The 27757-nt window shown below is 40.1% G+C and overlaps 1 protein-coding gene across 3 annotated transcripts in view; it reads right to left on the reverse strand.

Moving 5' to 3' along the window:
- Positions 1–713: 713 nt before the first annotated feature.
- The window catches only part of dock2 (dedicator of cytokinesis 2), a 133919-nt gene continuing 106875 nt past the window's right edge, over positions 714–27757 (reverse strand). For all 3 annotated transcript variants that reach the window (XM_074674127.1, XM_074674128.1, XM_074674126.1), the window contains 25 exons: positions 20113–20211; positions 19892–19986; positions 18918–18996; positions 18705–18805; positions 18343–18401; positions 17710–17858; positions 17406–17491; positions 15834–15990; positions 13705–13745; positions 11153–11243; positions 10225–10335; positions 9544–9633; positions 8626–8730; positions 7935–8076; positions 7440–7521; positions 7237–7321; positions 6536–6622; positions 6199–6375; positions 4821–4904; positions 4586–4723; positions 4024–4151; positions 2905–3109; positions 2680–2785; positions 1839–1987; positions 714–1479 (listed from right to left, as the gene is read on the reverse strand). In XM_074674127.1, the coding sequence (XP_074530228.1) occupies positions 1417–1479; positions 1839–1987; positions 2680–2785; positions 2905–3109; positions 4024–4151; positions 4586–4723; positions 4821–4904; positions 6199–6375; positions 6536–6622; positions 7237–7321; positions 7440–7521; positions 7935–8076; positions 8626–8730; positions 9544–9633; positions 10225–10335; positions 11153–11243; positions 13705–13745; positions 15834–15990; positions 17406–17491; positions 17710–17858; positions 18343–18401; positions 18705–18805; positions 18918–18996; positions 19892–19986; positions 20113–20211 (2709 nt within the window). In that variant the 3' untranslated portion in view covers positions 714–1416. The remainder of the gene's footprint in view (positions 1480–1838; positions 1988–2679; positions 2786–2904; positions 3110–4023; positions 4152–4585; positions 4724–4820; positions 4905–6198; positions 6376–6535; positions 6623–7236; positions 7322–7439; positions 7522–7934; positions 8077–8625; positions 8731–9543; positions 9634–10224; positions 10336–11152; positions 11244–13704; positions 13746–15833; positions 15991–17405; positions 17492–17709; positions 17859–18342; positions 18402–18704; positions 18806–18917; positions 18997–19891; positions 19987–20112; positions 20212–27757) is intronic.

Genomic DNA, 27757 nt, shown 5'->3' on the forward strand with positions numbered 1-27757 from the left:
TGTTTATTCCAAGCATGTCGTTTTTTAACAGGAGCCTCAAAAAGGGGCTCAGGGGAGAGCAGGTTAATGCTGATCTATGATGAGCTGTGATTTCACACCTCCATATTATGCTTCAGCTGATTGCTTACCCTTCTCCTTCAGCTACTCAGCTGTTTTATTTTTTACCGTCATATGATGAGGTTGGAGGTTTAACAAGGCAAAGGTTTTATACGTTATTTGCTGTAAATTAGAGTGCCTGCACTTTAAACTGATTTAATGGGAGCCAGAAGGCGATTAGCTTAGCTTAGCTTAGCTTAATGACCTTAGGCATAAGGGATCAGCTTTACTGGCTCTCACTAATATCTCTAAAGCGCGCTTATTAATTTACTATATCTCATTTGTTTAACCTGTATTAAAAACAACATAAAAAAGCACAGGTTGTAGTTCTACCTTGGAGTTAGTTAGGATTATTCTCATTTATTTCTTTATAAAGAAGTTACTTTTTTGTGCTGTCACGTATTCAGCAAAAGTCCCTTAAAAACACAGGTGTCCTTTACAAATACCTTTTTATGAATCTATCTATAAAAAAAACAAGATATGAATTTGTTATTTGACATTTATTCAGTCACATTCTGATAAGCAGAGTAAGTCCTATTAAATCCCACCTACTTCTTTCTTTAATTCAGGTGAAACACACAAAGATATGATATCTATTTGGAGATATTTTAACGCATTTCAATCACTGAAATATTTAAGATGTCTAACAGAGCCAGAATTAATAGGTTTCTTCTCAAGAAAATAAGATCAGCTTTGTGTGTGTTGAGGCACACTGAACAAACGCAGTTTTGTCATAACTCTTGTGTACACACAACAAAAACGGCAGACTTTGTTTCACAGGCTTCACAGTTTGTTGCTTCCCATTATGTTAAATTTATTAGACCTCCTTGTTTGTTGTATCAGTGCCAAAGCTTTTTGGCAGTGTGTTCCTGCTGCAGGTCTTTTGGGAGGACACGGTAACCTTTGTGCTTTATCAAATTATTATTTTCCCATTAACTTCAGCCAGTCACAACAATGCCAAAACCGTATAATAAGAAGCTTTTTAATCAGGCACGTCCGTAGGATGGTTTGTGTTTGCTCATTCTCGTAGAAGCACAATTGATTGAAAAGCTGTAAGATGGCATTTAGCTTTGCTGGGAATCATTTGAATTACCTGGAAAAAAGGTCAAGGCTCCAAAATAGCCTTTATTGACAGGTAAAATCAATTATATTAAGGCAAAAGCAACAGAAACCACAGGGCAGGCCAACTGAGAAGGAGAGTGGCTGCATCATTTGGTTTGCTGGCAGGCTTGTTAGGACCTGTTAGGACTTTTTTTGTAAAAAAAAAAAAAACAAAGTAAAAAGATAAGTAAAGGTAAACTGAAATTAAAATGAAGGATTTCAGAAATGATTGTTGCTGTCTTTGGATGAGTCACCGGACTTCACATCATCTGATTTGGAGCTCTGTGGAAACAGACATGCAAATTTTAAACATAAAATTTACTCTTTGTTATGAAAATTATTTACAATTTAAAGGATATTTATATTTATTTAAACATCATTGAATAACCAGCTGCACTTTAATTTTAACACTGCTTTAAGTGATCTAACTAAAACTAACTCAAAATAACCTCATCCTCACTTTAGCACCAGTGAGCTCACACACATAGGAGTATTACATTTTCCTTGAATCTAAACAAGAAATGCCTACCACCCAAAAGTTATTTAGGACTCAAAGAGAAGCACCAATTCTCAAAAAGTGAACATCATGTTTTTAACATTAAGAAAAAAGAAATAGGTTTGATTACACCTTTGTGTCTCACCTTAGACTTGAAGAGCAGATTAATGACGCCCTTTGAGCGTCTGTCTGCTGTTCTGTCAGCAGTCCCACAGACAGACAAGCTTTTGCTGTCTCTTCTAGTCCTGGCAGAGTCCACATCCTCTGTGCCCCCCACCACCGCCAAGGACAGACCTACACATGTAAACAACTTTAGTGTTTGTTTCTGGCTGATAACCGCTTTACAACCAAACCTCTGGCCCTCCCTGCTGCCAGGATTTGTTCTGACTAATTGTGTTCTAGCTTCTAGCACTGATTTACTATCTAAAATGTCAACACCCATTTCATGTGTGTGTGTGTGTGTGTGTGTGTGTGTGTGTGTGTGTGTGTGTGTGTGTGTGTGTGTGTGTGTGTGTGTGTGTGTGTGTGTGTGTGTGTGTGTGTGTGTGTTCACTGAGGCTGTACAGTGTGTGGTCAGTGGAGTTAATCAGAGGAGTCTATTAAAACAACAATCAATGCTGGCTCAGCTGGTCGGTTTCATCGTGGCAGGAGGCCAGAGACGGCGGTGAATTGTGGTCTTATGTGCTATTTTGAAGAACAGGGTTATGATACTGAACTGATGAAATATAAATTGGACATTTTTCAAAAAACCACGGCAAAAAGTATTTGCTGGGTCAGACTATGACCGCAACATTCCTCTGCGTGCCAACTTCTTTGCCTGCAATCCACAAGACTGCAAAGAGCTTAGATGTGTTTTTGTTTTGTTTTGCTTTTTGTTGGCTTTTCAGAAGGAAAAAATAAACCACAAAATCTCAGGGCATGACCTCTTCAAGTGGTTAAATCACAGCGGAGTATGCAGTACCACATTATCTGCGTATGTCTGTCACCTGTGATGGCAGGCAGGGATCTGGAGTTGGCATTGGTCAGCAACACGTTGCCTTCATTGGGCTCAGATAAGTTGGTGTCACTGCGGAACTCCTGTTTTTTGGACAGCTAGAGGGAGACAGAGTTCACAACAAACTCAGACACGACACCTTTCACACATTCTTAGCTCTGTGACTCAAATGTCTTCTCAAAAACGTCCTCCTGCTCCTCTTTCTCCTCATTCTCACCCGTTTGCAGTCCAGTGTACTCGTCCTCTCCCTTTCCTCTGTAATGAAGATCATGCTGCTCCTCTTCTTTTTCTTCTTGCTCTTCCTCATCTTGACCTCTGTGTCACCAACTGTTACCACTTCCTCAATTGTACATGCACTTACACTGCCGCTGGAGCGGGGCAGGGTGGAGGACCAGGAGATGGGAGACTCAGGTTGGAGGTCCCTGAGAGAAAGAGGTAACAGTGGTCAACAAATAGGGGTGCATGTTTATTTACATTTGAACATTGATCGTTAGCTGTTTTTAGATAACTGGTAGTTTAGGATGAAATGTACTGGTTGCTAATTAATGAGTCATGCAGATCTGAAATTACATTTTCACCGAAGCTTTTAGCTGTCTGTAAAGTTCTATTTAGGGATGATAAGTAAAATTGTCGATTGTGTTTTTAGGGTCTGGATTTTTAATGCTTTGGTTTCTGTTTGGGGTACGTTTGTAATCAAAGTGGTATGAACCAATAACATCTTAGCAAGCTCTGGTATTAGCAGAACAAACAGTCCATATGGAGAGAAATAAACGGAAAAACTCCATCTCCGGTGACAACAGTGAGGATTTTTTAAATATATTTTCAAACAAATGTCTTAGTGAAAGTGCAGCAAAGGTTTGCACCTGATCAGACTTTAACTTGAGTACAACCTGCTTTACACAGTGTCACTAGAGCCATCAACAGCTGGGCCAATCCAAAAACAGACACTAGAGTAACACTAAAAACACAACAGCCACACAATCATATTTTTTAGTCATTTAAAAAAATGGGCTGGAAGCAGAATACAAGCAGCAATGATGAAACGATTGACTGAGCAGATAACTGGGTGAGTCTGTGTCTGTGAGTTTTATATTGGCTCAGATCCTGAAATACTTCATTGAGTTTATCCATAGAAAATGAGCCCACCTCCATGCACATGTTGCTGTGTTTCCTCTAAATTAAGCTGCTTTCAGTGATCTGTGGTAATAACCTCAGGGGTTATATGGCAACCCAGAGAATTAGCAAACTGATTAAATACATGCTATTTGCATGTTTTTATGTGTAATTTTAGCACTTTTTAATTTTCAAACAAAATGCAGTTCAAAAACTATTCTACCTGTCTGCATTAGGCTTGGTTGGAGTACCACATTCAGATCCTTGCAGTGAGGAAATAGAGATGATGGACTGGCGAAAGGAGCGCAGCATGGAGCGGGGACGAGTAGATTTTCTCTCATCCAAATCCGGCTGGAAAAATAGAGTCAAGATTTTTTATGATTGGTTAAAGATGAGAGCACTTTGCTTGTTAAGTTCACAGACAGTGACTTTGAAAAAGCAGAAGTTCATCATAAGAGAATCGTAAAAATCAAAAGCAAGTAAAGTTAAAAGGAGTGTATCATCACTCCCTCTCATCATTAGTTTAATCACTTCTGAAGTGCAGAACCAATTTACAAGTCAATGACCGAGTTTAGCTGCAGTACAACCATCTGAACTGTGATATAGTTAATGAGAATTTAAAGATACAAAGACCAAAATGAAGGGAGTACTTTGGTGTTCAAGATTTGTCTGGGTCAGTTTAATTATGGCAGATTTACCTCAGTAAGAGTATCCTCACATGAAGCCAAGAACTTACTCAGGACTACACATAATCTATGTAGCCCTTTGTCTCTCACTATTCTCACCAGCTCTCTGACTCCGTACTCCTTCTCCACCTTCTTCTTTAGCTGTTTGAAACAGTCCTCCATGCGCTCGTGGAAAGGGCGCAGGTCATCCGTCACTCTCTTCCCATGCAGAGCGATCCCTCCACCAAGTAATGGGATCTATAAAATCACATTTATAATGTCAACACAACATCCACATAAAAGCGACCCTGCTTTATGTAGTGTGCGCATTTAAGTGTGTTGCTGTGTTCAGTACCTGCCATGCAATGAGGTCTTTGAGGCGCAGCAGTTTGTCTCTGTCCTCCGGGTGCTGCTGGGTGTACTCTTCAGTAAAGAAGGCCTGATAAACACAGAATATTAAAAGTCATTAAAGGGATCAAGGCTGTAGTTCCACTTTGGTCAGGGATTTTACCAATTAATGTGGGAGTTTTCCGCTGATATATGCACTTTGTGAGCCCACTGATTGAATCCTTTATGGGCTATTATAAACTAAATGGTGTTTAAAGATGAACTCTAATTACATTTAAAGTTATGAAAGCACAGGAGTCTCATCAGCTCATTGCACTGAGTGATTTTTGGTCTCGTAATTGAAAGAACCTCATGAGTTGATGCTATTCTGTAAAGCAACCAAACTTGGGCAATTCATCATGAGTGACACCTCTTGCATTAAAGTAATATCACAGGTATGTTAAAGGAGCTCAACATTCATAATTTTAGTAATCATAGTAAGTGGTGCAACAGATAAAAAGACGTATAATTCTGTTGAACCAAACAAAAAAGAGAGATGTTTGAAACAGGTGGATCATTTTAAATAAGAAAGTAATTAAACTTCTATTCATCTCACCACAGGTACAGTTTATACATGTGTATTTGGCAAACAGTGAAGCAATTCAGCATTTATAAATAACTGCACAATGTTTTGGGAAAACCTTTTCATGCAGACAGTGAAGTTGCCATGTTGCTGCCGCCCATGATAATATTTATCTCTAACAGTGCAGCATAATGAAGTTACTTATTTTCTTTTTAATGTTTTTGTTTGATTATTTGTGTCATACTTTAAACTTATTTATGCTAAGTGTACCATGAAACCCACACCCCAGCCTCGCTCCACACACTCACTCAAAGATCACACAGGCAGGCTGCTCCTGTGTTCAGTAAGGCCTCTTCCTCATGTGCAGCAGAGGCGAGTGCTTTTAAAAAGTCAATGGTATATTTTTCCATTGATTTGTGGATCACACACAGGCTGAACTGTGCAGAATAGATCACTAACCAACCATGATTCATTGCACCATGAGTCATAGTCGGTGTCTTGTAAAAAAAAAAAATGAAAAGAAAACAACAGATGCTGAATCTTAGTCATTGTGTGTTTTAAGAGTCTACACACACACAGTCACCATGAATCAGTGTGTTTTCAGTAGAGTAAGAGGCCATCACAAGGAAGAGAACACATCATCAACGCAAAGTACAGAAAGGTCTAATAAAAGTCGAATCCCGTTTTTCTGTACTTCCATTTAAAGATTAGCAAGTAAAATTAATTTAACCTGGGTTTAAGCTTTCTCAATAGAAGTTTGATTTAACAGAACAATGGTTATCAAAGTAGCAAGGGTATCACCAGGGTGCAACTCACAGTTTACCTTTTCATACTTAGCAAAGCCACCCATCACAGCTGGATCCACAATGCCGTTGAGCAGCATGGAGAGGGGGTTGATGGGAAGGCTCCAGTCAGCCTGATACTGGTTTATCATGGTCAGAATCTTCTCATTTGTGGACTCCATGGTCTCTATGGCATTTTCCAGTGGAGACAGAGTGGTCTGAGCAGAGTAGTGTTAAGAACAGGAGGAGGAAGAGGGAGAAATATGAAACACAAGAGTTAAGGAAAAGAAAAGAAAGGATTTGACCAGTAGCAGTGGGATGGGACATGTGACACTGGAGCAAAATTTAGCTTAAGCATGGAGACAAGTCACAAGTTACATGTTTGATGTCGGTGGCCTCAAACCAGCGCAGGATCCCAGGCAGCTTGTACACTGTGGTGAAGGTTGCACGTTCGATCCACATCGACTAAAACAAGAGGAGAAAAAAAGAAAAAGTGAGGAAAAGGAAAGATTATTTTTGTAACATGAGAAATTCATAACACATAACTTTGTGTTCTTCATTCAACTGCTGTGAGTGGATGAAAAAAGTTCAAAGCTCTATTTCAAAACTTGCAATTGCAAACTGCTGAGTGGCATATGTCTCTTTTCACCATGAATCAGAAATATTGTATTTGTTGCACTGGTGGTGCAGATTTGTTTACATATAGTCCTATGGTATTCCCTCCTTTTATTAATCTTATCTTTATTCTTAATCTAATATATTATTCTGAGTGCTTACATCTCATTTTTCATCTCTTTGAATCCTCTACATCATTTTGTGTCTTTGTTCTTCTTGTTTTTTTGATTCATGTTGTTGTGTTCTTGTGTTGCTTGGATTCAAATGTTGTCAAAATTTAACACGTTGGCTGGATTTTCTGATTGTTTGAGGTCCCATGTAAGTACATATTGATTTTTTTTTTGTAGTATATTTCAAACATCAGTGTTGTGACATTTATCACAGTCTGTGTATCACTGCACTGCCTGATATATAAGCTTACACTATGGTCCCAGTGTTCATAAATCATCCATAAAAATACGTACAGCAAACTCATTGTTTGGGTCCACAGGCCCTTTCCTCACAGGTCTGGAGTAGTGAAAACGCTGCACATAGTTGGACTTGTAGAAGCTGCACATGGTGTGAAGAGAATGGTAAAAAGATTAAATCAAGAAAATGAAAGAAAATCTCTCACAACAGAGAAACATGCGTCATTATCAGAAGTTAAAAGAATGTGTAATTGGCTGACTTGATGATCTGGTCCGGAACAGGTTTGTTCTTCAGACGAGGAGGGATCTCCAGGACTGGCTGCACTGTGAAACACTGGATATCTGGTTCAGCATCATTCAGGAATGAAAATCTACTTCATGATTGAGAGTTATCTCTTTGACAGGAAATACAAACAAACTGACTAATGATTTAAGAGATGTCTGGGACCACTCGTGAATGGAGAAATTAAAGTTATACAACATCTAAAAATAGATGAATACACACTGTCTTTAAAAACGATAATGGATATCTGATATCTGGACCAGATATTTTCTTTGATGGAAATGGATATCAGGAGCTCTTACCTCTACTTAGACCTTAGAGGCCCAAGTGCTTATTGCAAAACTATAGTAATGTTAATTACTGTATAGTTTTACATTCAAATCTGTCTGATATCTAAATAACCCCTTTATACAATAAATAAATACAGTATATTGTGTAAATATGTGTGTGTGTGTTGTTAACTGAAGGATACACTGGAGAGGAGCGTTTCTGATATCATCTCCAGGCATGGTGGTTGTGTTGAGGCGTACAGCGCTGGGGAACTGGCTCATCAGCTGGTTCTGAAAGTCCTCTCTGCGTTCATACTCTTTGCCACGGTGAATAAACACCTTGTTCTGAAGTCACGGGTGATAAAGCAATGTTAACAACAATGATTGAACATAAAGTCCTTGTTTATCCATTGATCAGCAGCCCTCCTGTTTGTTTACTTTATCTTCCTCGAGGCAAGCTGCTGTTAAACAACTGACCCTGTGCCTAGTCTTTGTTCACAGCCCTGCTCCCTAAAAAAGTGAGCTACTGACTTTTTCATACTCCTCACCCTAGCATACAAACACATTTAATGAACACAGAAGCAACAAAGGGTGGAATATTTCACACAGCAATTTGCTGAAATCCACAGATCTAGAATGCTCCCATAAGGTACTTAATGTCCCATTCTGTTCACCGTCTTGCTCCTGTATTCAGAAAGTTGTCTACTGCTGCAACTTTTCAAAGCTTAGCTTTACTGCTGATAATAAAGAGATTTTCGTGACCCCTTACAGGATACCAGCCTTGCCTTGGTGTTGTTTTGCACATGCCGTGAATCTGCACTCTTTGAAAAGGGAGACTTTTGTGTATCACATCGTTTACTTTCGATCTTGGCAAACAGTGAAAGACAAAAAAACCTTGAGAAACGGAGGAAAGCCTTGTCCGTAGTAGCCCACTGCGAAGTAGTCTGGCTTGGGCCTCAGGATCTTCATGATGTTCTCATAGAATCTGGCTTGCTTCTCCTGCAGAGAGAAACAAAGAGTGTGTTTCAGAGGAGAGTTTTAGATGTGCACCGCATGCAGCTGGAGCAGCGTTATCAGCTGGTGCCAATGACACAGCTACCCTCAGCAGAATGCCGGGCCTTTGAGGGTGATAGATGTAGAAAAAAATAAAGAGAACAGCGTCCAAGGGCAGTGCCTGTCATTTATATAACCACATAAATTCAGCATTAGCCCAGAGAGCGACTGCTGCACTCGTATAAAGAGAGAGAATTTTTCATTGTTGCTTAAAGTGTAATGTTCTGTGGGGAGAGGAAAAGTTGAGTTGAGTGAAGGGGAGATAGAGGGGAGGCTGGTACTAAATAACAAGGCAGGATTTGGGTATGAAGGAAATCCCTTGTGCTGTGATGCCAAAGCAGAAGATGAAGAAAAATGAAGGATGATGGAGGAGAAACAAAAAATGGTGGATTAAGTAGCTGGGATAAGTATTTGTTTCCACATGGTAATCATGGTAGCTTAAACTATGTTTTTTTTTTTTTTTTGTTTGTCTGTTTTTTTTGGGTGGGTGGGGGGTCGGGGGGTAGGGGACCTTGGGGAACTTTTTTGATACAGAACTTGATACGCAAGTTCTGTATCAAATTTACCCATAAATGCTGGATGTGTGCCCATTGCTGCAATTAAGTTCCCCCCACCCCAAACCAAAGACCCGAGAATAATTATAAAATCTGCTCAAGGGTTTCAAGCCAGAGGGCTACAGAAGAGGCGAAGAGGCTTCAGAAAAGAGAAGATCTTAGGAGGTTAGGTTAGCATGAAAAAATTTAAATAACTATCAATTACCAGTCTCTTGCTGAGTAATTCATAGTCAAAGATCTCGTTTTCGTACTGTTCTGAGAGCTCCTTGCACAGAGTGATGGCCTCCTCCCACATCTAGACACACACAAACACACACACACACACACACACACACACACACATTAGGAAAGAGAAAGTGTCCTTCATTACACCATCTGCTAATAAATCTACAGCAGCTGTCCTGGTGAGGAGTCAGCTTGTGAAAAATCTCAGTTTCCAGGACCATGGAGAGCGAAGGGAAACGTCTCTTTCATTGCTTCAGAGAACACAAAACGCACTCATGGAGAATACAAAAGATAACGTGACAGCAACACACTGCTCACAGACTGTGACTGCATGATTGCAACACTGTCTCATCTTCAGAAGACACTGGCAGGAAAAGGAAAGTCACATTTTCAAGAATGAGAGGCCGTGCATTGAATTCTGATTTCATGCAGTTACGCTTGTCCTAAAGTTAAAGGATTATTTTTACCCTATTGTGCTCTTTATCCTTTTGTTGAAGGGATACAGAAGGTCACTGTCTTGCTTAAATACAAACTTCTGAGGGTATAGTCTCCAAATGGAAATACAACTGATTATTGAGAAGTCCTTTTCAAAACATTACATTGTTCTCTGATGCTGAATCCAAGAAAAACAAAGCATAAGAAAGTTTACAAAAATGCTGACCTTGCCCTTGTCAAAGTAATCAATGATGGTGTCGTAGAGCGTTTCTTTGAACTGCCGTTGAGTTTGAGAGCCATGGGGCTCCAACTGGGGGCTACACATCTCATCCAGCCACTGGAGCAGGACAGGAAAGAGAGGACAAGTAAGCACCATTACAATCTTTTTTATTGGGGAAACAAAGAAAAGAGTCACAGTCAGAGCAACCATAGTGTTCCAGTCCATTTATCATATTAAAACAAGAGAGGGGAGCTTATAGCTTTTCTTTGCTGCAATAAATCAATAAAGGTCCTGAGCAGAGTTTGCAAAATCAACAGGCTCATTTGTTTTGTAAATGAGACAATGACAAATCCCATTATATGAATATTCTTTGCAAAAGTAACTTTAATATCCATGATCTGAAGAAGTTAGTTTTATATAAGGGACCGTTCGATCTGCTCTGAAAAATAGGGGAGAATAGGATTAGAGGAAATTTTGTGTAACAGCCTGCTCACTGAAAGGGGAATGGCAAAGCTGACATTGGTAATAACTGAAGAGATTATAAAAATCATTCAAGAGTTCAACTATTTAATGTCATGATACCAGATGAGAGAGAGGGGGAGAGATGCCCTCATTCCTCTGTGTGTCTGTGTGAGCCTTTAAGTGTCCCATAAAATAAATGAGGTCAAACTCACCCAGACACGAGCACACACATACACACACACACTTAGTGCATCAATCAAAATACTGATGAAGCCACAGAGGCCGATGCCGTGCCATAAACTAACCTCTTAGCTTCATCATTTCAAAGCCAGAGACGTTGCAACCATTATTCAGCAGACAAAAAAAACTGTCTCCATGGTTGCAAACTGACAAATGATTATTATGGCTGAGACACAGAGGGAGCATTAAGCCCCAGAATATCTCTGCAGAAGTGTGCACATATGTGTCCTACCTTGAGCAAGCGAGAGTGGAGCAGCAGTGTGTAAGCAGCCTCTGTGTAGTTTTCACCCTCGAGGTGAAGGTCCCTCAGCTTGTACAGGTACCTATGCACACACAGGGACACAGGCACGCACGCACACACACACAAAGTCACAGAGGTCAAGTGAATTCAGCATGCATCATACACATCCCTCCACAAGATGCCACTGTTGGGCAATTTGAAGAAAATTCAAGACATCAATCTTTATTACGATGCTCCATTTGTATTCTACGCACACAAACACATGCTGAAATATTGAAAACATATAGGTAAGGCAAGAACACACAAAATGGGCTGGATGACTTTCTATGGTTCAGTTTTAAAGTCAAACAGAGAGCAAAGGGAGAACTTGGGGTTGCTGAACATCAACTATAAATCTTGTTCTTGTATTTTGATCCTCTCCTCTATCTGCCTCCTTGTTTTGAGAGGAAATACATCGGCATTTGGTAAGAGGCTGGACTTGCTCTGATGACAAAGCAGGAAAAGAGTGGCCTGCATAATTGCAGTACGTGTGGGCAGCAGTTCTGTCTGGCTAAATCTTTGACAGTCCTGCTTTACTTTCATTTTTCTCCCCAACCTCTCATCTCTTGCTCAACACACTTGATCACATTCTCATCTGACTGCTGTATGAGTAATTATGGAGGGAGCCGACATAAACAGTCAGTTCCTCTCTTACTTTCCAAAGTGCGTGCTCATCTACTTCATCACTTCCTGTTCTCTTTCTCACCTCTTCTGACTCCACCCTTCCCTTCCTTCCTTCCTCTTTGTCTCTGCAGAAACCATCACTTTTCTACTGTTGTGGTTTAAAAGTCGAGAAAGTCAAACTGTATCTTTCTTCTCCAGCCTCAGAGTTAGGGCACACACTGTATTTAAAACACAGTTTGAAAGTATTTCTTTTTATTTTAAAGCGATGTCACTCTGGCTTGTAATTAGTTAACTCAGATGAAGGTTATGTTATGTCTGAGTAGAAGATTAGACAAAGACGGTCTCAAACTATATACAACAGAAAGACTGTGGGTGAATAGCTCATAGACTTTGAAACTACAGGCTTGTATCCTTCTCGGGTATTACATAAGCATCAAGCTCCATAGAACATCCAAATATTAATGGTTCCTTTTTATGTGAAAGTGTTGGACTGAAACTATACATTTACTGCACTTTGTGCAAGATGGAAATTAAGGGTAGAACAATGATACTTTGTTTCCTGGTAAGACAGCTCTACAAAAAAACTGCAGTGGTGAAAAAGAAGAAGTATATATTTGGAAAGCCATTCTCCGTGAAGCTTAAATACAAGATCTGTTGGATTTGTCAAGAGTCTCTTAAGTAAAAATAAAATACATAGCCTTAAAAAAAAAACAAAAAAACAAAAAAAAACAAAAAAACCCAATAAAATTACATTAAAATGGACAAGTGACATGTGGCGGTGGGTATATTTTCAATCTTATTTTCAGCAACATGTTTTCAGGAGCAGTTGAGAAATTCTTTTAAAAATCTTTTTGTGCCTGTCATTCTGCTATGCAACACTCAGTGACACCATACTTTTAGCCTGTTTGATAGACAGTTGCATTCACAGCCATTTTCTCCAAAAAGACATCATAACGCTGCCTCAGTTGTCAGGTTATATGTCCCACTATCTTGCTCCTGACACCACATCGTTAAAAAGATTTACGTTAACTCAATGAAGTGACTTTCGAAATGGACAGTTCACTACTTTTGTTGGATTGATTGACCATTCTGCAGAAACCCTTAGCACTGCAAAATGCAGTTTCATGATGTACTTTGAGGTAGTTCGGATTAGGAGTGCCATCAAAATGAAATTCAAGGTTCCCTCTCAAAGGGTACAGGTAACGTTCAGGATGAGTTGATATTCAGTAGTCATGTAGCATAAACCGTTCAGTATCATTTCCAAAAGGTGTAAGCAGTTTAGCTTCAAAACTTAATGATCCATAATTCAAGCACTGTGCAATAACATAATTAGTTTGGGGTTTATTATCCATGCAAGGTCTGTAGTAACAGCTAACATTTGGCTCATTATATAACACACACTGAGTGATTAAATGTGTATTTGCATTAAACTATGTGTGTTTGCCAATTTTAACCATGGAGCCGGCCAAATGTTACTCTACTAGGGAAAGACGGGAGCAGCTGATCAACTACAGAGCAGAGCTCACATTCACGCCGACAGACAACTAATTATGTATATAAGCCATCACCAGAGATGCACCATGGGACCTTGCGAGAACAACCACCACTCTCTCATCATGCTGTCTTCCTCCACCTCTCCCTCCCTCCCCTTTTGCCCATCATGCCTCTCTTCCTCTCAGCTCTCCCTCCAGTCAGACCAAGAGCTGATCCTGTGGATTTTGACATTAATTCAGCGGGACTTGTATAATCCCTTGTCAGATTATAGACCAGCACACACTCACGCAGACATGTACAGGCATTCTAACACACACATATTTGCACATACAACACAGACATGAACCAACAAAATGTATATTATGTCAAATTCAGCACACACGTACCTGATATACATCCCTTCACGGTTGATGTCTTTGTAAAAGTTCTGCAAAATCAAGAGGAGAAACAGGGTCAATGTCGGTCTATGGGAGTGTGTGTGTTTTTGTGTGTGTGTGTGTGTGTGTGTGTGTGTGTGTGTGTGTGTGTGTGTGTGTGTGTGTGTGTGTGTGTGTGTGTGTGTGTGTGTGTGTGAGTGAGATTTCCAAAATCATTCTAAAGCTTTGCACTGCCTGCAATTTTGTGCTCTGGAGTTTGTGTGGCCCAGTGTTCCTCTAAACATTTGTGTTACGCTGCAGACCTCTGATTGCATTACTGTGTCAATGTGTAGGAGTGTGTGCATGCCCATTTCTTAGATTAGCAGCACAAACTCCCAGCTTAATGAAGTTTAATGACGTCTACAGAGAACAGAGGAGAGGAGCAAACTGATGTAACCCCACCTCCCATCACCAGCAACGAGCCGGTGGACACAATAACACGCTCAAACAAACACAGATTTACACAGAGACATCCACAAGTATGCATAGGATGGAGCTCAATTACTGCGAGATCCACCAAAGCATATAGTACGCATATTTATAACTCATTTTCCAAAACATTTTCTAGAAAGGTCAGTGTTTGCATCAGCGTGTTTCATCTCAAATTAGCCAATTGCTCGCAGAAGACAGCCTGTCTTTATGAAGGTCAGATGCTTACACACAGATGTCGACTTGAACATTCTTGAATCTTATTGCACAAATAATGACACAAGCTACAATAGAACTACAATATCCCTTCTGTGTCTTTTAAAGCCCTTGTTCATGCAATGTAGATAAGGAGATATCTGTGACACTAACATGCTTTGGTGAACATAAGTCCCTGAAAAGATAAAAGTTACAGTGGAAAGCTGGGAGCTTAGTTTCCTTTAGTCGTAGTGTCGGGAGTATGTTTCTTGATGCCTATTTGCCTCCTTGGAAGAGCATTTGCATGAGGAAGCTAAGCAAATACCTGTGACTGTGCATGTGTGTGTGTTTGTGTTTGTATTTGTGTGCACACGGCCTAAGTGAAGTTAGCCTGGAGGGGCATGGATGGTAGAGTGCACAACAGCCTGTTCGCCAGCAGAAGGGATTTTATTTTAGTGGGCCAAACAAATGAAAGAGAATAGCTAATGGGCAGCTGCTACAGGCAACCAGCTTAACACCTCTGCCATGTGCCAGCACCCTCTGCTCCTCAGGGAGAAAAAAACACAGAAAAGTTAAGGACAGGCACATTCATAGAACGAAAATGATCCGTCTGGATCTCTACGAAATAATAAAAAATGAAAATTCTAGGAACAGCTGAATCTAAAACGACACATATAAAAGAAGGAAGAGTGCATTTAAGAGATGAATTATATGATTTAAGCTGCTGTGGCGACAGTCTGAAGGGACGGTGGATGGGGTCCATTACTAAACCTGAGAATACCGTGGGGAAGAATCTGATTAGAAGATCACACGAGAGAAAGGATGTGGAACAGACAGGAGCTGACGCAAGGCTCTGCAAACAGTCAGAGACCAGACACAGAGATGAATGTTTTCCTGTAGATCAATCAGCACACAAATTAAGTGCGGAAAAGATACACAAAGACCTCTGCACCAAAGTCAGGACACAAGATCTGTGTTTTGTAATGAACTCCTCAATCAGTTTGGCTCTTTTGCTTCGGAGGAGATTATTTCCTGAGGTCTCTCACCTGATCTCTTTTTACTTTAGCCCTTCAATTTATAATGAGCTTATCGATGTGTGTGTTTGTGTGTTACTGAGATCAGCACCTCTTTGTTGAAGAGTTCAATACAGTGACTACAAAGTACAGTGCTTGAATCAAAAGGTTGGTGTCAATAAATGCAAATCATTCTCGAAGCCACATCGAAAACATATGGAGGATTCACACGGCACAGAGAAACATGGAGACAACAAACAGTGATGAAATTCTTATAGAAGAAAGGCTCACAGCAATATGGTGAAACTCTACAATACTACTTCATTCTTAGTTTTGTAACCATGTTGTAAGTGGCCCTGAAGAATGCCCACTCCAACAACTCCACTGCAGGGAAGGGATTTTTAAAGATAATTAAGTGTGCAGAAATTTAAAGAGCAAAGCGATGACAGCACAGCCACTTACCAGAAGATTGACAGTGCAGCTCATACGGTTGTTGCGGCTGTCATCACTCATCACTGTGCGGTAGTCAAGGAGACGGATGAGGAGTCCCTTTACCAAGGCAACAAAGTGCTGCACCTGTGGCTTCAGGGTGGCTTTCTCTGCAGCACAGTCCAGCAAGCTGGCAGACAAGCAGAAACAAGTTAGTGCTTTAAGTTTAGTATGCTCTTTAACATTATTGTAAAGAGACCTTTAGTTTGAGTTTAACATTTCAGTGTTGGGGTAAATGACTCAAAGTTGTATCTATAACTGAGTGACCCAGGAAAGCAGACAAATCTATGTGCTTGTTTTATTTGGTCAGATCTGAATGTTCCTGTCCAGTCTGACATAATTCCTGATGACCTGGTCTATAACAATCTCTTGAAGTGGGATTAATGTGATGATTATCTGGGGGAACACTGGGGAGGCGTTGTTATAAAAAACCTTGAGGACACCAGCGAGAGCAAATGTTCTGATGCATGTTCTGTCATGATTATTCAACTGTTCCAGGTTTATGAACACTGCAGTATTTCTGCACTTGTTCGACCAGAATTCATACAAGGATGCTGACCATAGACTGTAAAAAAACAATGGATGTCATCTTGCTCAGCTCAAAGTGAGGTCGCCACAAAAACTGCTCCCCCTGGTGGTGGACTGCAGTAAAGGTCATAAACTCCAGCCCTTCAGTCATTCCAGATGGGCTGTGGTCAAACTTTAAAAAATTAGTACACCTCATAGAAATATTTATCGTTTCCGATTGTTGTAGTGATTTAAGGATATTATTTGGCTGCCTTGTATTCAAGTTCTGTTTTATCTAAAAAGTTTAATTTTCCTAAGTTATAAGAGGTTAAAAATGAGGTTTTACATTACAGTTAAAGATGCTTGACAGCTGCTGTTCTTGGGTATTTTTTTCAGGGATTGTAAAATATGTTGAGAGGGAGAACTAAGAAGAGATTAGACTCTCGAAAGAAAAAAACAATTATTATTTTTGTCACCCGGCTCCACTCAAATTCTCCCAGAATCCCTCACAGTCTCCACTGCGCAGACTCTGGCTGCACAACAGCTACTAATTGCTGCGCCGGTGATGGGGGTATTTTGGCCTCAAAACCATACAGTGGTAAATGGCGGAGCCACGCTGTCCACTCTATATACAGTCTTTGATGCTGGCTGACCTAGAGGTCGCGTGTACCCCTTGTATAGAGGCTACAGTTCTTGTTGCAGTGCTCACTGGTTTGACTTCCAGCATGAGCTTCCCAACTCTCTACTACCCACAGTTCCTGTCTCCCTTCAGTTGTCCCATCAATCACAGCAGAAACACCAAGCAATAGATCCATAACTGCCGTACAAATTTCATCAGTCTGACTGGTTGTACGTTTTGTCTGCACTAGTTGACAGCACCAACAGGATACTAAAAATGTAATGAGAGGTGTTTGAGAGAATTGATCGGTGGTTGTCAGGTTGTCAAATCCGTCAAAGCCTGATTGACTGTTACTGTTGTACTTGTTGATAAACTTGTCAGGGGTTGTTTCAGTGTTACATTTTAATACTCAGGCTCACATAGTCTCAAAAAGTTGCATGTATCGCTCGTCTCCTCCTCCGCCCTCCACCTCATGGTCCAACTTAAGAATGATTTCATTCTCAAACTGTAGAGAAAAAAGAGGAAGGGAGGAGACGGAGAGAGAAGAGATCAATGGGAGATGACAAAGCAAATACAAAGAGGAATGGGGAAACAAATCAGTTACGAGAGCAAAATGTATGCTTTGATTTGACTCTGCATCTTCGTGTATGTGTGAATCAGTGTTTTAAAGTGTGAATTCCAGCTGAGCCAACCATGTACACCTTCAGATTCTGTGGTTTTTACCTTGCTGAAGTTTCCAGAGTGTGTGTGCTCACAGGTGATCATGTCAAAAAAGATGGGAATGGTGGCCCTTCTCAACTCTTCCTCCGGGATCAAAGTCATTTCCAGGATGGGGCCCACCATGCCAGGAATGAAACAGATCTTATGACTGCCTAAAAGATAAACACAAGGTCAAAATAATTATATCTGACCCATGTACTCACGCCTCTCTACTTCTGCCTGCCAGGAGAATCCACAGGACTGTGTACACTGACACATCCATGCTCGGCAACAGTTTTTCATCAGTAAAGAGTGTTTGAACTTTTGATTTTTACACCCAGAATATATCCTGGCATGTCTATAAATGAAGGCTTTACACTAAGCACCAAGGGATAATGAGAATGTAATTTGAAAAGTGACATGTTATGTCACCCTGAAGTCTGCCCAGGCAAAATAGTGCTGACATTTTAAGTACTGCCACGCTATGCAGAAAACAAATTCCACTTGCACATTCCACTGGGTTTGATGCAAACTCAAGGTGAAGGGACGCTTGCACTTGTTGACACACACAGGTTAGTGTTGATATGAGAGTAATTCACTTTATCCATACCTTGAAGTTGCAGGATAACCAAAATGGCATAAAGTTCACATTCTTACCCAGTTTATACCACATGTCCCGTATAGCAAAGCCAATGAGCCTCCTCATGTCTCCGTATCTGACAGCACACAGACACAGAAACAGTGAAATTAGCTCCTTAGTTTCAAAACAATGCCTTGATCAATACTGTTTCCCCCTCCTTAGACCTTGATCGGGCAAGTGGAAGAGATAACGCTGAACTAATCTGCCCCAACATGAGCTAAATTGAATGTCTATCCACAAGCACCATGGGGCTTTAATAGGCAGTGGGAGTGTAAACAGTGAATGCAGACTCTGAAGTAAACCACAAATCACTGAGTGTTTCATTAGAGCAGCGAGACTAGGTGGGGTAAATAAGGAAACTATATGGCCCAGCTCTCACTTGGCCAGAATCTTGTTCCTCTTGGTTGGTGAGAAGTGCTGAAGCTGCAGGGACTCCTGGGTAATAAAGGCCACCGCCAAGTGGAAGTAGTTATTCCACAACTAGACAGAACAGGGAGGAAGAAGAGAAATGAACAGGGTATCTTATAAATCAATGTTCGAAGCAGACAAAAGAGAGACAAGAGAGACCTGTAATATCAGCAGACACACTCACCTGCACTTCAAAGTCATCGTTATTCAGGAACTTCTGGTTCATTGTGTCTGCATAGGTATTGATGGCTCGAAGGAACACCCTAGTGGGAAAAAAAACATGCATTTATCACACATCCAGAAAAAATGCAGCAACACAGTAACAGTTGTACCAGAAGAAATAATTGAAATATGAAAACAAATATATCCTCCTGCAGGAGGGTGGCTGTGAGAATAAAGAGAAAAACAACCTTAAGGGGACAAACATAATGTCTAAGAATAAATAGGTTTGATAACAACACAAAAATGATCACAAACACATCTTGTTTGTTGTTTATCAAAGCTTGACAGCTGCTCTGGCTTAAAGCTTTCAACAGCTTTTTCTGACAGGACTGAAAGTCTTTCAGATTCAAAACTTCTGTCACAGTGACAGATCATGATAGGAGCTCCACAAAGTGTGCAGGTGTATCAGTGACTTGTGACTTTGTGCATTTCTAGAGTTAAGCAGCAAATCTGCTCTCTGTCTCTCTGCTCCAGTACTATCTGTCATCGTTATTCAGAGCCGACTCCCTCTCTGTGTCCCCTTTTTTTCAAATTCTTTCTCTCTCTACCTGCACATCTCTGCCCTAATCCCAGCCTGCAGACTACTTATCCACCTGTCTTCTCCTCTCCCTCACTCTCACTTTCACCTATTTACCTCTCCTCTTCCCGTCACACAGCTGTAGCCTCTCTTCTGGCTTACATCACAAAAGTACACAACTGGCTTTCATCCATCAGCTCTCACACACAAACACACACACATACAGAGCACACTGGCCACCTCAGCTTCTTTCGGTCTTGATCCCAGCTTTGCCATCTCTAACTTTTCCCTGTGTGGGTTTCTGTGGGTGTCAACAGTTTTTTAAAACTCATATACACCAAGTCTCAATGTCATAACAGCAGGTCATTTGAGGGCCTGTCCTGCAGACTCTGGACTGAATAGTTTGGTGTGTGCCATACCTGTTCTGTACCATGATCATGGCCATCCAGTCAGAGGGATACACATGTTTCCCAATCAGATCCTTGAAAAGAAGGAAAGACTCCATCAGGAAGTCCTGCAGGGGAAAACAGGAAAGGGCACATGTGTTTAACCTTCTACTTCCAAGTGTCTCTATCCATCAGTATGTATCCAACGGACATTTTTAAGGTAGGTGCACATGTGTGTGTGTGTGTGTGTTTACCACTAGATCAGAGCTCTTGGTGAAGGTCTCGATGTATAAAGCATAGTGACGATCATCCATCTGACTGAGGATAGCTGTCATGCAGGCCACGACCCTGGACTACAGAGGTAGAGAGAAACAGGAGGAGGGAGAGAAAAAAGAGAAGCAACATATCATTTTGGGCTGTGTGCAGCTGCTCTTAGACTAAGTAGTACATCCAAAGCCAAAAACATTTAAACCTCCTAATGTAATTTGTTACAAAGGTTGCCAAAAATAAAAGAAAACCTCAGACCAGTTCTGCCGCTTGCTAATTTGATCATCTTCATCACATACTGCCTGCAACACCTGCAACAGCAGGGCGGTACTCGAAGCAATCTGTTGTGATCCTAAAGATGCCGCATAAGCAGGTTGTTAAGATATTCAAAAATTAGCATACTTATTTCGAACACACATAATTACTGCTATCAAGGCTGGCAGCCTCTATAGTTTCTAATTTCATTTAAGGCCTACCTTCAAAGGTGATTCCCAAAACTAAGTTGTGAATAGTTAAAAAACACTGTCTTTGCATGACAGCATTTGCAGATCATTGAGGGAGTGAAAGGTGTGAAAATCTGAAAAGAGCCTCTTTTTCACATACACACTTAATGTTAAGAGAGAGCAGACAATAACTCTGCTTATTAGTCAAAACAACATGTGTGCACTAAGTGTCACACCCACTTTGATCTCAGAGAGTGTGAAAAACAACCTGCAGTCCATTTCAAAGCCTCAACAAATGGGCTGAAAGTGAAATAAAATATAACTGACTGGTTAAGTGTCTAATGGAAAGATCTTTCCCTCAGTTATTTTGTTTTGAAAAGGGTTTTATTATAGAAGTAAAAAAATATTGCTTTCATCTTGGATAATACTCGATAACACAATTTTAAAACACAACAAATCTCTGCTACAATAAAAAGCAGTCTTAAAATACTTAATTTACTTTAATTTTAGTGCATATTTTTCACATCACATAGTTTTAAATGAGGTATTAACTTCTCACTGTAAGCCTCCCTCTGTAACAATAACTCCCAATGAATTCACAGAAACACAGTTACAGAGAGCAGACACGGGGAGAATCTCAGATGAATAATGAAAATGAAGGAGTCAGTGAAGATGAGAAAGCAGTGAGCGTTACTTTGTCTGTGGAAGTGAGGGGACATGAAAGATGAGGACAGCAGAAGAGAAAGTTAAAAGTAAGTTCTGAGTTTACAATGTGCGTACAAAACTACGCATGCAAAGAAAAAAACTCCTTGAGCTGAGTTAAAGCAAAAGTTCATGGAAAATTTAAAATTTAGAGTGAACCTTCCACACAGAGGCTGACAAGAAGAAGACAGAGTTGTGAGTCTTCAGAAAAGAACATATGAAGAAGAAATGAACAAACAGTGAAAAGAAATAACCAAAAAGAACATACACGTAAATACAAAATGTATAAAGTACATAACATCTAAATACTGACCCATAATGTTGCTAGGCGCTGCCCTGTTGGCTATGGTGGCTTTTTGCAGCAGCTCTCTCTCCTTTGTCGGTTTCAAGTAATTTTTTTCGTCTCTTTTTCTTAATCTTTGTGTTTGGAGTGGATCATTACTTTGTATGGCTGTATGGTCATAGACACCAAACTTTTTGTGGTTTTAGCAATACTTTTACTGCATTTTCTCCTGCGTTTGTCTGGAGATCCTACATGTAACCATGGCCACATTGTTTACATGTGAACTCAGCTGTTAGCTGCCTGTAGCATGTCAATGCTAACTGGTCTACTAAGGTGGTGAGGATGATGTGCTGGTTCTCAGGTGTGAGCTATGAAGTGACAACATTGACCTGTCCGTCCATCCATTGTTATTAGGAACGTAAGATCTATTTCCAATAATATGAACGAGCTAGCTGTGCTAACCCAGCAACAGAGGGAATACCAGAGGGCAGAGTAGCATCATGCTATTCACAGACATGGCTAACAGAGCTAACATCAGACACCAACACCACATTGAAAGAGCTTCACTTGACGTGAGCAGACAGGATACAGGAGACAGAGATGGAGCATGACTGAAGAAGCTCAGTCCTGGACCCTGTGGAGGTGGAGGCTGGCTGAGCTGGAGAATAATGGACAAGCTGTCATCAGCTATTTTCTTTAGGACCTTTTTGCACTTTCTATACACTTTCTCACTTTTGTTTTCTTGATTGCTGCTGTGACTTCAATTTCGTTGTACTTGTTACAATGACAGTAAAGTTCTATTCCATTCTATAAAATGCTTTGATGTGTATGGGTTAGAAAAGTCATTCTGGGCACCTTCAAATGGCTCCTCCTTCGTCTGTGTCTGAAGTTTTTAATCATTTATCATTTCTACAACTCATATCTTTGTTTTTCTTTATGACAACAGAACTTCCAGTTTGGAATGTAACATGCCTTAAGGTAAAGTTCCTGTGAAGAGTTTTGGGAGGCAGTTTCATAAAGCTTGAGCTGATGCATCCTTCAAAGAAGCTGTTACAGACACAACTACTTATCAAGAACTTCTAAGAAGTTATAAAACATAATCAACAACTATTAAAACAGTTCAATCATGTGGTTGCCCACTGACACCACTTTAATTAGTTGCACCTTGATGCTTAGTCCTCAGGTGCTAGCTCAAACTCATATTTCTTTGATGATGTTTTAATCTCATTTGACACAATATGAAAAATATAACTTGTCAACTGAGCTGACCGCAAGTTTTTTTTTTTTTTTTAATTGAAGTGTGCCTTTCAAAGTGGCTGTAGTGTCATTATTTTGCACCAAGGGAGCAAGGAGATGCTACAGCAGCTTGACTACAGTGTGCAATATCCATTCCAGGTCTTAACCTTATAACAATACACAAGTTCTTCAAGGGGAGTTTCTTTTTATGTAATTTTGTCTCATTTTTATTTATTTTTTTCTCAATTTGCAGTCTTTAGAATCATTCTTTACAACTCATTGAGATAGAGGAATTACACTGATGCAGGGGAATCCAGAAATGGGTCAGGGCACCACATGGACATCAGGACCACAGTGATTATATTCAATGAGCATCTGGGTGTTTTGGCTTATTCCCAGTTCAAAGTCTGTCAGTTTGTTTTGTTCTGCTCCTACAGAGATGTTTTCTGATCCTTTCCTCTGCACTCTCTGCGTCATCACTGGACTGAAGTTCACAAACCTTTTGAGCAGAGACGTGGCAGATGTACAGGTATTTCTGCCAAGGTTTGAGCGGAATTATCCTCTAGAGTTGTTGGCGGGAGAGGGGAACATGTGACAGGAATGAAGGATGATAGATAGCTAATTGAAGATGAGAGATGAAAAGCTTCTCATGAGGTGACAGCTCACATCTGATCAAATTGAGCAGTGTGTGTGTTTGCTAGACTACATTCTAATTCCAGCACACTTTTTAGCATGCATAGAAAAGCCATTTATATTTCACAGTTTTACAGCAAATAGACCCAAAGCAAGACACACATTAATGCAAATGATAAAGGATGTGTTTCTGCATGAACACGTAGCTTCATTACATGGATGTCTCACTGAGGATGAGTCCTGTGTGTTTTGGCTCTCTGCACAAACCTCCTCATCCTCCACCCAGCCTTCCTATTGCAGTGACACCGGAGACCCTGTCAGTAGACTCCCTCCTTTAATCTCTCTTTCCTTCTCTGCCTCTTCGTTTCTTCCCTTCTCCTGCCATCATTTGCTGTGACACTAACGTATGACTAAGCACTGAGGTTGCCTTTAAATTATTAATCTTAGTCAATAAAGATTAACCCAACATGAAATATGCTGCTACTGAAGGTTTCCCTGACATTATAGCGTGAGTCAAAATATTGTAGTTATAAGGAATTTATAACTTGCAGTCAATAAATTATCCAGAGACACAAGTGATGACATCATCCATGTTTTCTGTATCTGTGTGTTTCATAAACTGACTGTGCACAAACCAACGTATGTGTAAGATTAGTTTGAAGGAACATAACATCAATTTTCAGACTTTTTTCCTGCATCAGTCATAAAGAGAAGGCAATTACCGGTTCATTTCGGCTGGATAAAATCCATATCGCATGTCCTTAGTAATTACACTAAAGCAAAAGACCAAAAAACCAAACATAATTTCCTGAAAGGCAGAAACCAACAAACAGCAAGAATCAAAACAAACTCTGAATCATTAGTTCTACTTATCAGTTTCACTCAGCCCCTCTCCTTAGAGTGAGATGGTTGATCATTAATATGACTAAGAACACACATTTAAGCACAAAGCTGCTCCCCAGTTTTGTATTTTCTTGTCTCATGGTCAGTGTGTGTGTGTTAGTGTGTATAGGTCCCATGTTGTTTTGCTCTACTTTCAACTAATTGGCTGAAAACCTCCATCCTGGCTCTCTTACATTAAAGCTATCTCAAACAAACAAACCCCAAGGGCCAAATATCGACCATCAGCTGCCCGTGTCCTTGCACAAAAAAGTGTTTCATCAACACATTTCATGACCTGCAAAGACATACAGGGGGCTAATAAGTGCCGTGTTTATTAAAATAATCAACATCTGCAGTGAGTTTATCAGACAGAGACACACACACAGTTTCAGGCTTGTTGAGGCAGAGCCTGTGGAGACATTACTGACAAAACAGAACGCAGGTGCAGGCGAGGTCTGGGACTTCTCTGCGTCTTCCTTCTCCTCCTCTCTCCAACACTTTCACTCCACTTATCTATCAGTTAACTCCCACTCTAGCCTCTCTCATTAATAATGTATTAACAGCTGTAATTTTAGGGCTGCATCAAAATGGGAGTTATCTGGAAATGCACCTGCACAACATGAAATACTCATGAAGCAATAAACATGCTGCAATGTTTATTCAGGTCCTGTGAGCACTTCAGGGTTTGCAAGAAAGCAGTTCTTGCAATAACAACAGAAGAGCAGTGGTAAAGAGCCGTGAAGTTTCCAAACAGTAATATACGTCTGACATTTCTATTAACTGCTGGTCAAAGTTATGCTGGAGCAGCAAATGGCCTGACGGTACTCAACAGACCAAGACTGCATTTCATTATCTCAATATTGAACTTTAGGAATACAGAGGATTTTTCTTTTTGTGTTTGATCTGAGACTGTTACGTGGACTCACTTTAAGTTATAAGCTGAATACTCAATTTTACTTGCATCATTCCCAAGATATGTCCAATGGGATAAACAGTAAGATATGAGTGATGCAATTAAATATAATTAACATCTAATTCATTTTAAATTTAGACAGAGCATTAAAGCATTAACCTTGACAGACAGACTTAATTTAAATGCTTAAAGAGTTGGAGTTTAATCTGTCAAAGGACCACAAGAAAATGTTTCATTTGAAAGTGTGGGACGAGTTACCGACCAGGTTTACAGAGAGGGTTGTAGCATTTACTTCTTATATTTTTCTTTGGGATGTGTGTGTTTAGTCATATAAGCAATTAAACTTTGTCAACCTCAAGAGTCAGTTAAAACAAGTTATAAATAAAGTTATTAATGCAGGAATATATTAATCATATATATTAGTATTGTACAAGGAAAAAGAAGACAAAAACAATGGACACAAAAGAAAAACATTAGGACCCTTCATTTGACAATGATCTTCATCCATCATATCAGAGTCCATTGTTGACCAAGTTTATAGGAGTTTTTTTTTTCTTAATCATATCATCATCAAATTTTTTCTTAAAATTTTTTTTGTTCAGTCTCAGAAGAGTCACTCTTTCCACTATAACAGTTTCCTCATACACATGTCAATCTATTCACAGAGATTTAGAGGCTCACGGATTAAACCATTTCTTTGTCATCTCTTTTTTTGCAAGCAGTCAGAAGTATTTTACACCAATACAAGTCTGTCTACATGACATTTGATAGAAAGTGAGGGGATTTTCAAATCAGGTTTTCACTTTTTGTGTTTGACTGAGTCTGGAAAAGACTGTTTTTTGTTTACACACATACACACACAAACCTATTTGCACATCATTCTTGAATTGCTTTTGACTGATGAGGTTTTGTAACGATGAGGTCAGCCTGATTCTAGAAAGACATCATCGTCATGAGGCCAAAGTAAAACGCCTTCACATTAACCCAGAATCCTTCACTGACGCAAAGTTTATTCACATAGAATCTCTACATGTGAGTGCGACCAGTGTCCATGAGTCCACTTTGTCTCCGGTCCATTTGAATGAGAGTGCTGCCTTTTAATGTTGGGTGCTCAGAAATAAAACAAACATGAGCCAAACTCCCTCTTCTCCTTGGAACCTGTAAATAAATACAACATGCTCCGTGCTGAACACCAGCTATTTTGTGGTATTTCTCTGTTGTGGCTATTTTTCCCAAATTAATCAAATACAACCAATGTCATTAACTTTCTGCTTCTCCAGGTACAGCGTAGAGATGATTTCTTGCTTTCTAATTCATATGCTATGAGCCCCTTTTGGATTTAATATTAAATACAATCATCTGATGTGTTTTTTTTAATTGATAGGCAAGGAGGCATCTGCAAGGACTCTGCAGTATTGACTAAAACTGTCAGACTCATATGAATAGACTGAGGTCTTGAAATGTTTTATCAGTTGCATGAGAATCACATGATGTGTGTGGTGTTGTTAAATATCAAAAAACAACAACTGAGCCTAAATATTTTATTATAAAGGTCTATTATTGGGGGGGGGGGGGGGGTGTTAATGACCAATTATGATTTCTATGAGCATACTTCTTTTACACTGGTGATGTGTTTTGTTTATTTTTCATCATGTTGAGTATGAAAATTTGTCATGCTTGTTACACACAGTGGAGATTAATTTATTTTAAATGTTGTTAATTAACTCTGCTAAATTGGAGGTTGTGACATGTTAATACATCCCAAATATCCACATATTGCAGCATGATTCATCAGTTTACTGCGTTGAGAATGTGAGGAGCTGTTTAAAATAGGTGTACAAAGTGTTAAGCTGAGCTGAACAGTCTGTGCTTGAGATTTACTGCCTCTCGTCACTCCAGTGAGTCCCTGTCTGTCCCATCACTGCTTTTCATGAAGCTTTACTAACAGCAGGACTATGTCCCGTCTGTACTCACCTCACACCTTTTCCTTTTTCTCTTCATGTCCCCCCTCCTCTTTTGAGATATCCCACCAGGTGGACAGTCATTACACTGCACTCAACTGTGATTTTTCATCATCTTTCAAAATAAAAAACGCAGTCTCACTGTCAGCCCGCAGCGTTCCTCACGGTTCCTTCACAGGCTCATGCTCATCTTTGACCCCCCTCTATTACACACGACACACAACACACTCAATTACACACATTTTTTGACACCTGGGGGCTGATGCTGTGGAGTAGCGGGTAGTTGAAAGAGAGAGATGGATGATGTGGAGGTGTAATTATGTTGTTGTTGTGTCAGAGTGGTGTGGCTGTGTGTTTGAGGGGGAAAAAAGGGGCAACATGGGTTTTTATGTATGTGCGTGTTATGTGTCCTCAGACCGCTGATTCCTCTGTCAAGAATAAAGACACAGAATCACATGATAAAAGCAAGGAAGAGAAAGCATGGGAGGAAAAGAGGTCAAGGATAAAGGAATTATAGGAGGAGAGAATAAAAAGAGGAGGGAAAGAGGCAAACACATGCCTCTTTCTCATCCTCCCTTC

Source organism: Halichoeres trimaculatus, unplaced genomic scaffold (genome assembly GCF_033239565.1).
Source record: "Halichoeres trimaculatus isolate MK-OKI-2021-1 unplaced genomic scaffold, fHalTri1.1 fHalTri1_scaffold_7, whole genome shotgun sequence".
In the NCBI taxonomy this organism is placed as follows: Eukaryota; Metazoa; Chordata; class Actinopteri; order Labriformes; family Labridae; genus Halichoeres; species Halichoeres trimaculatus.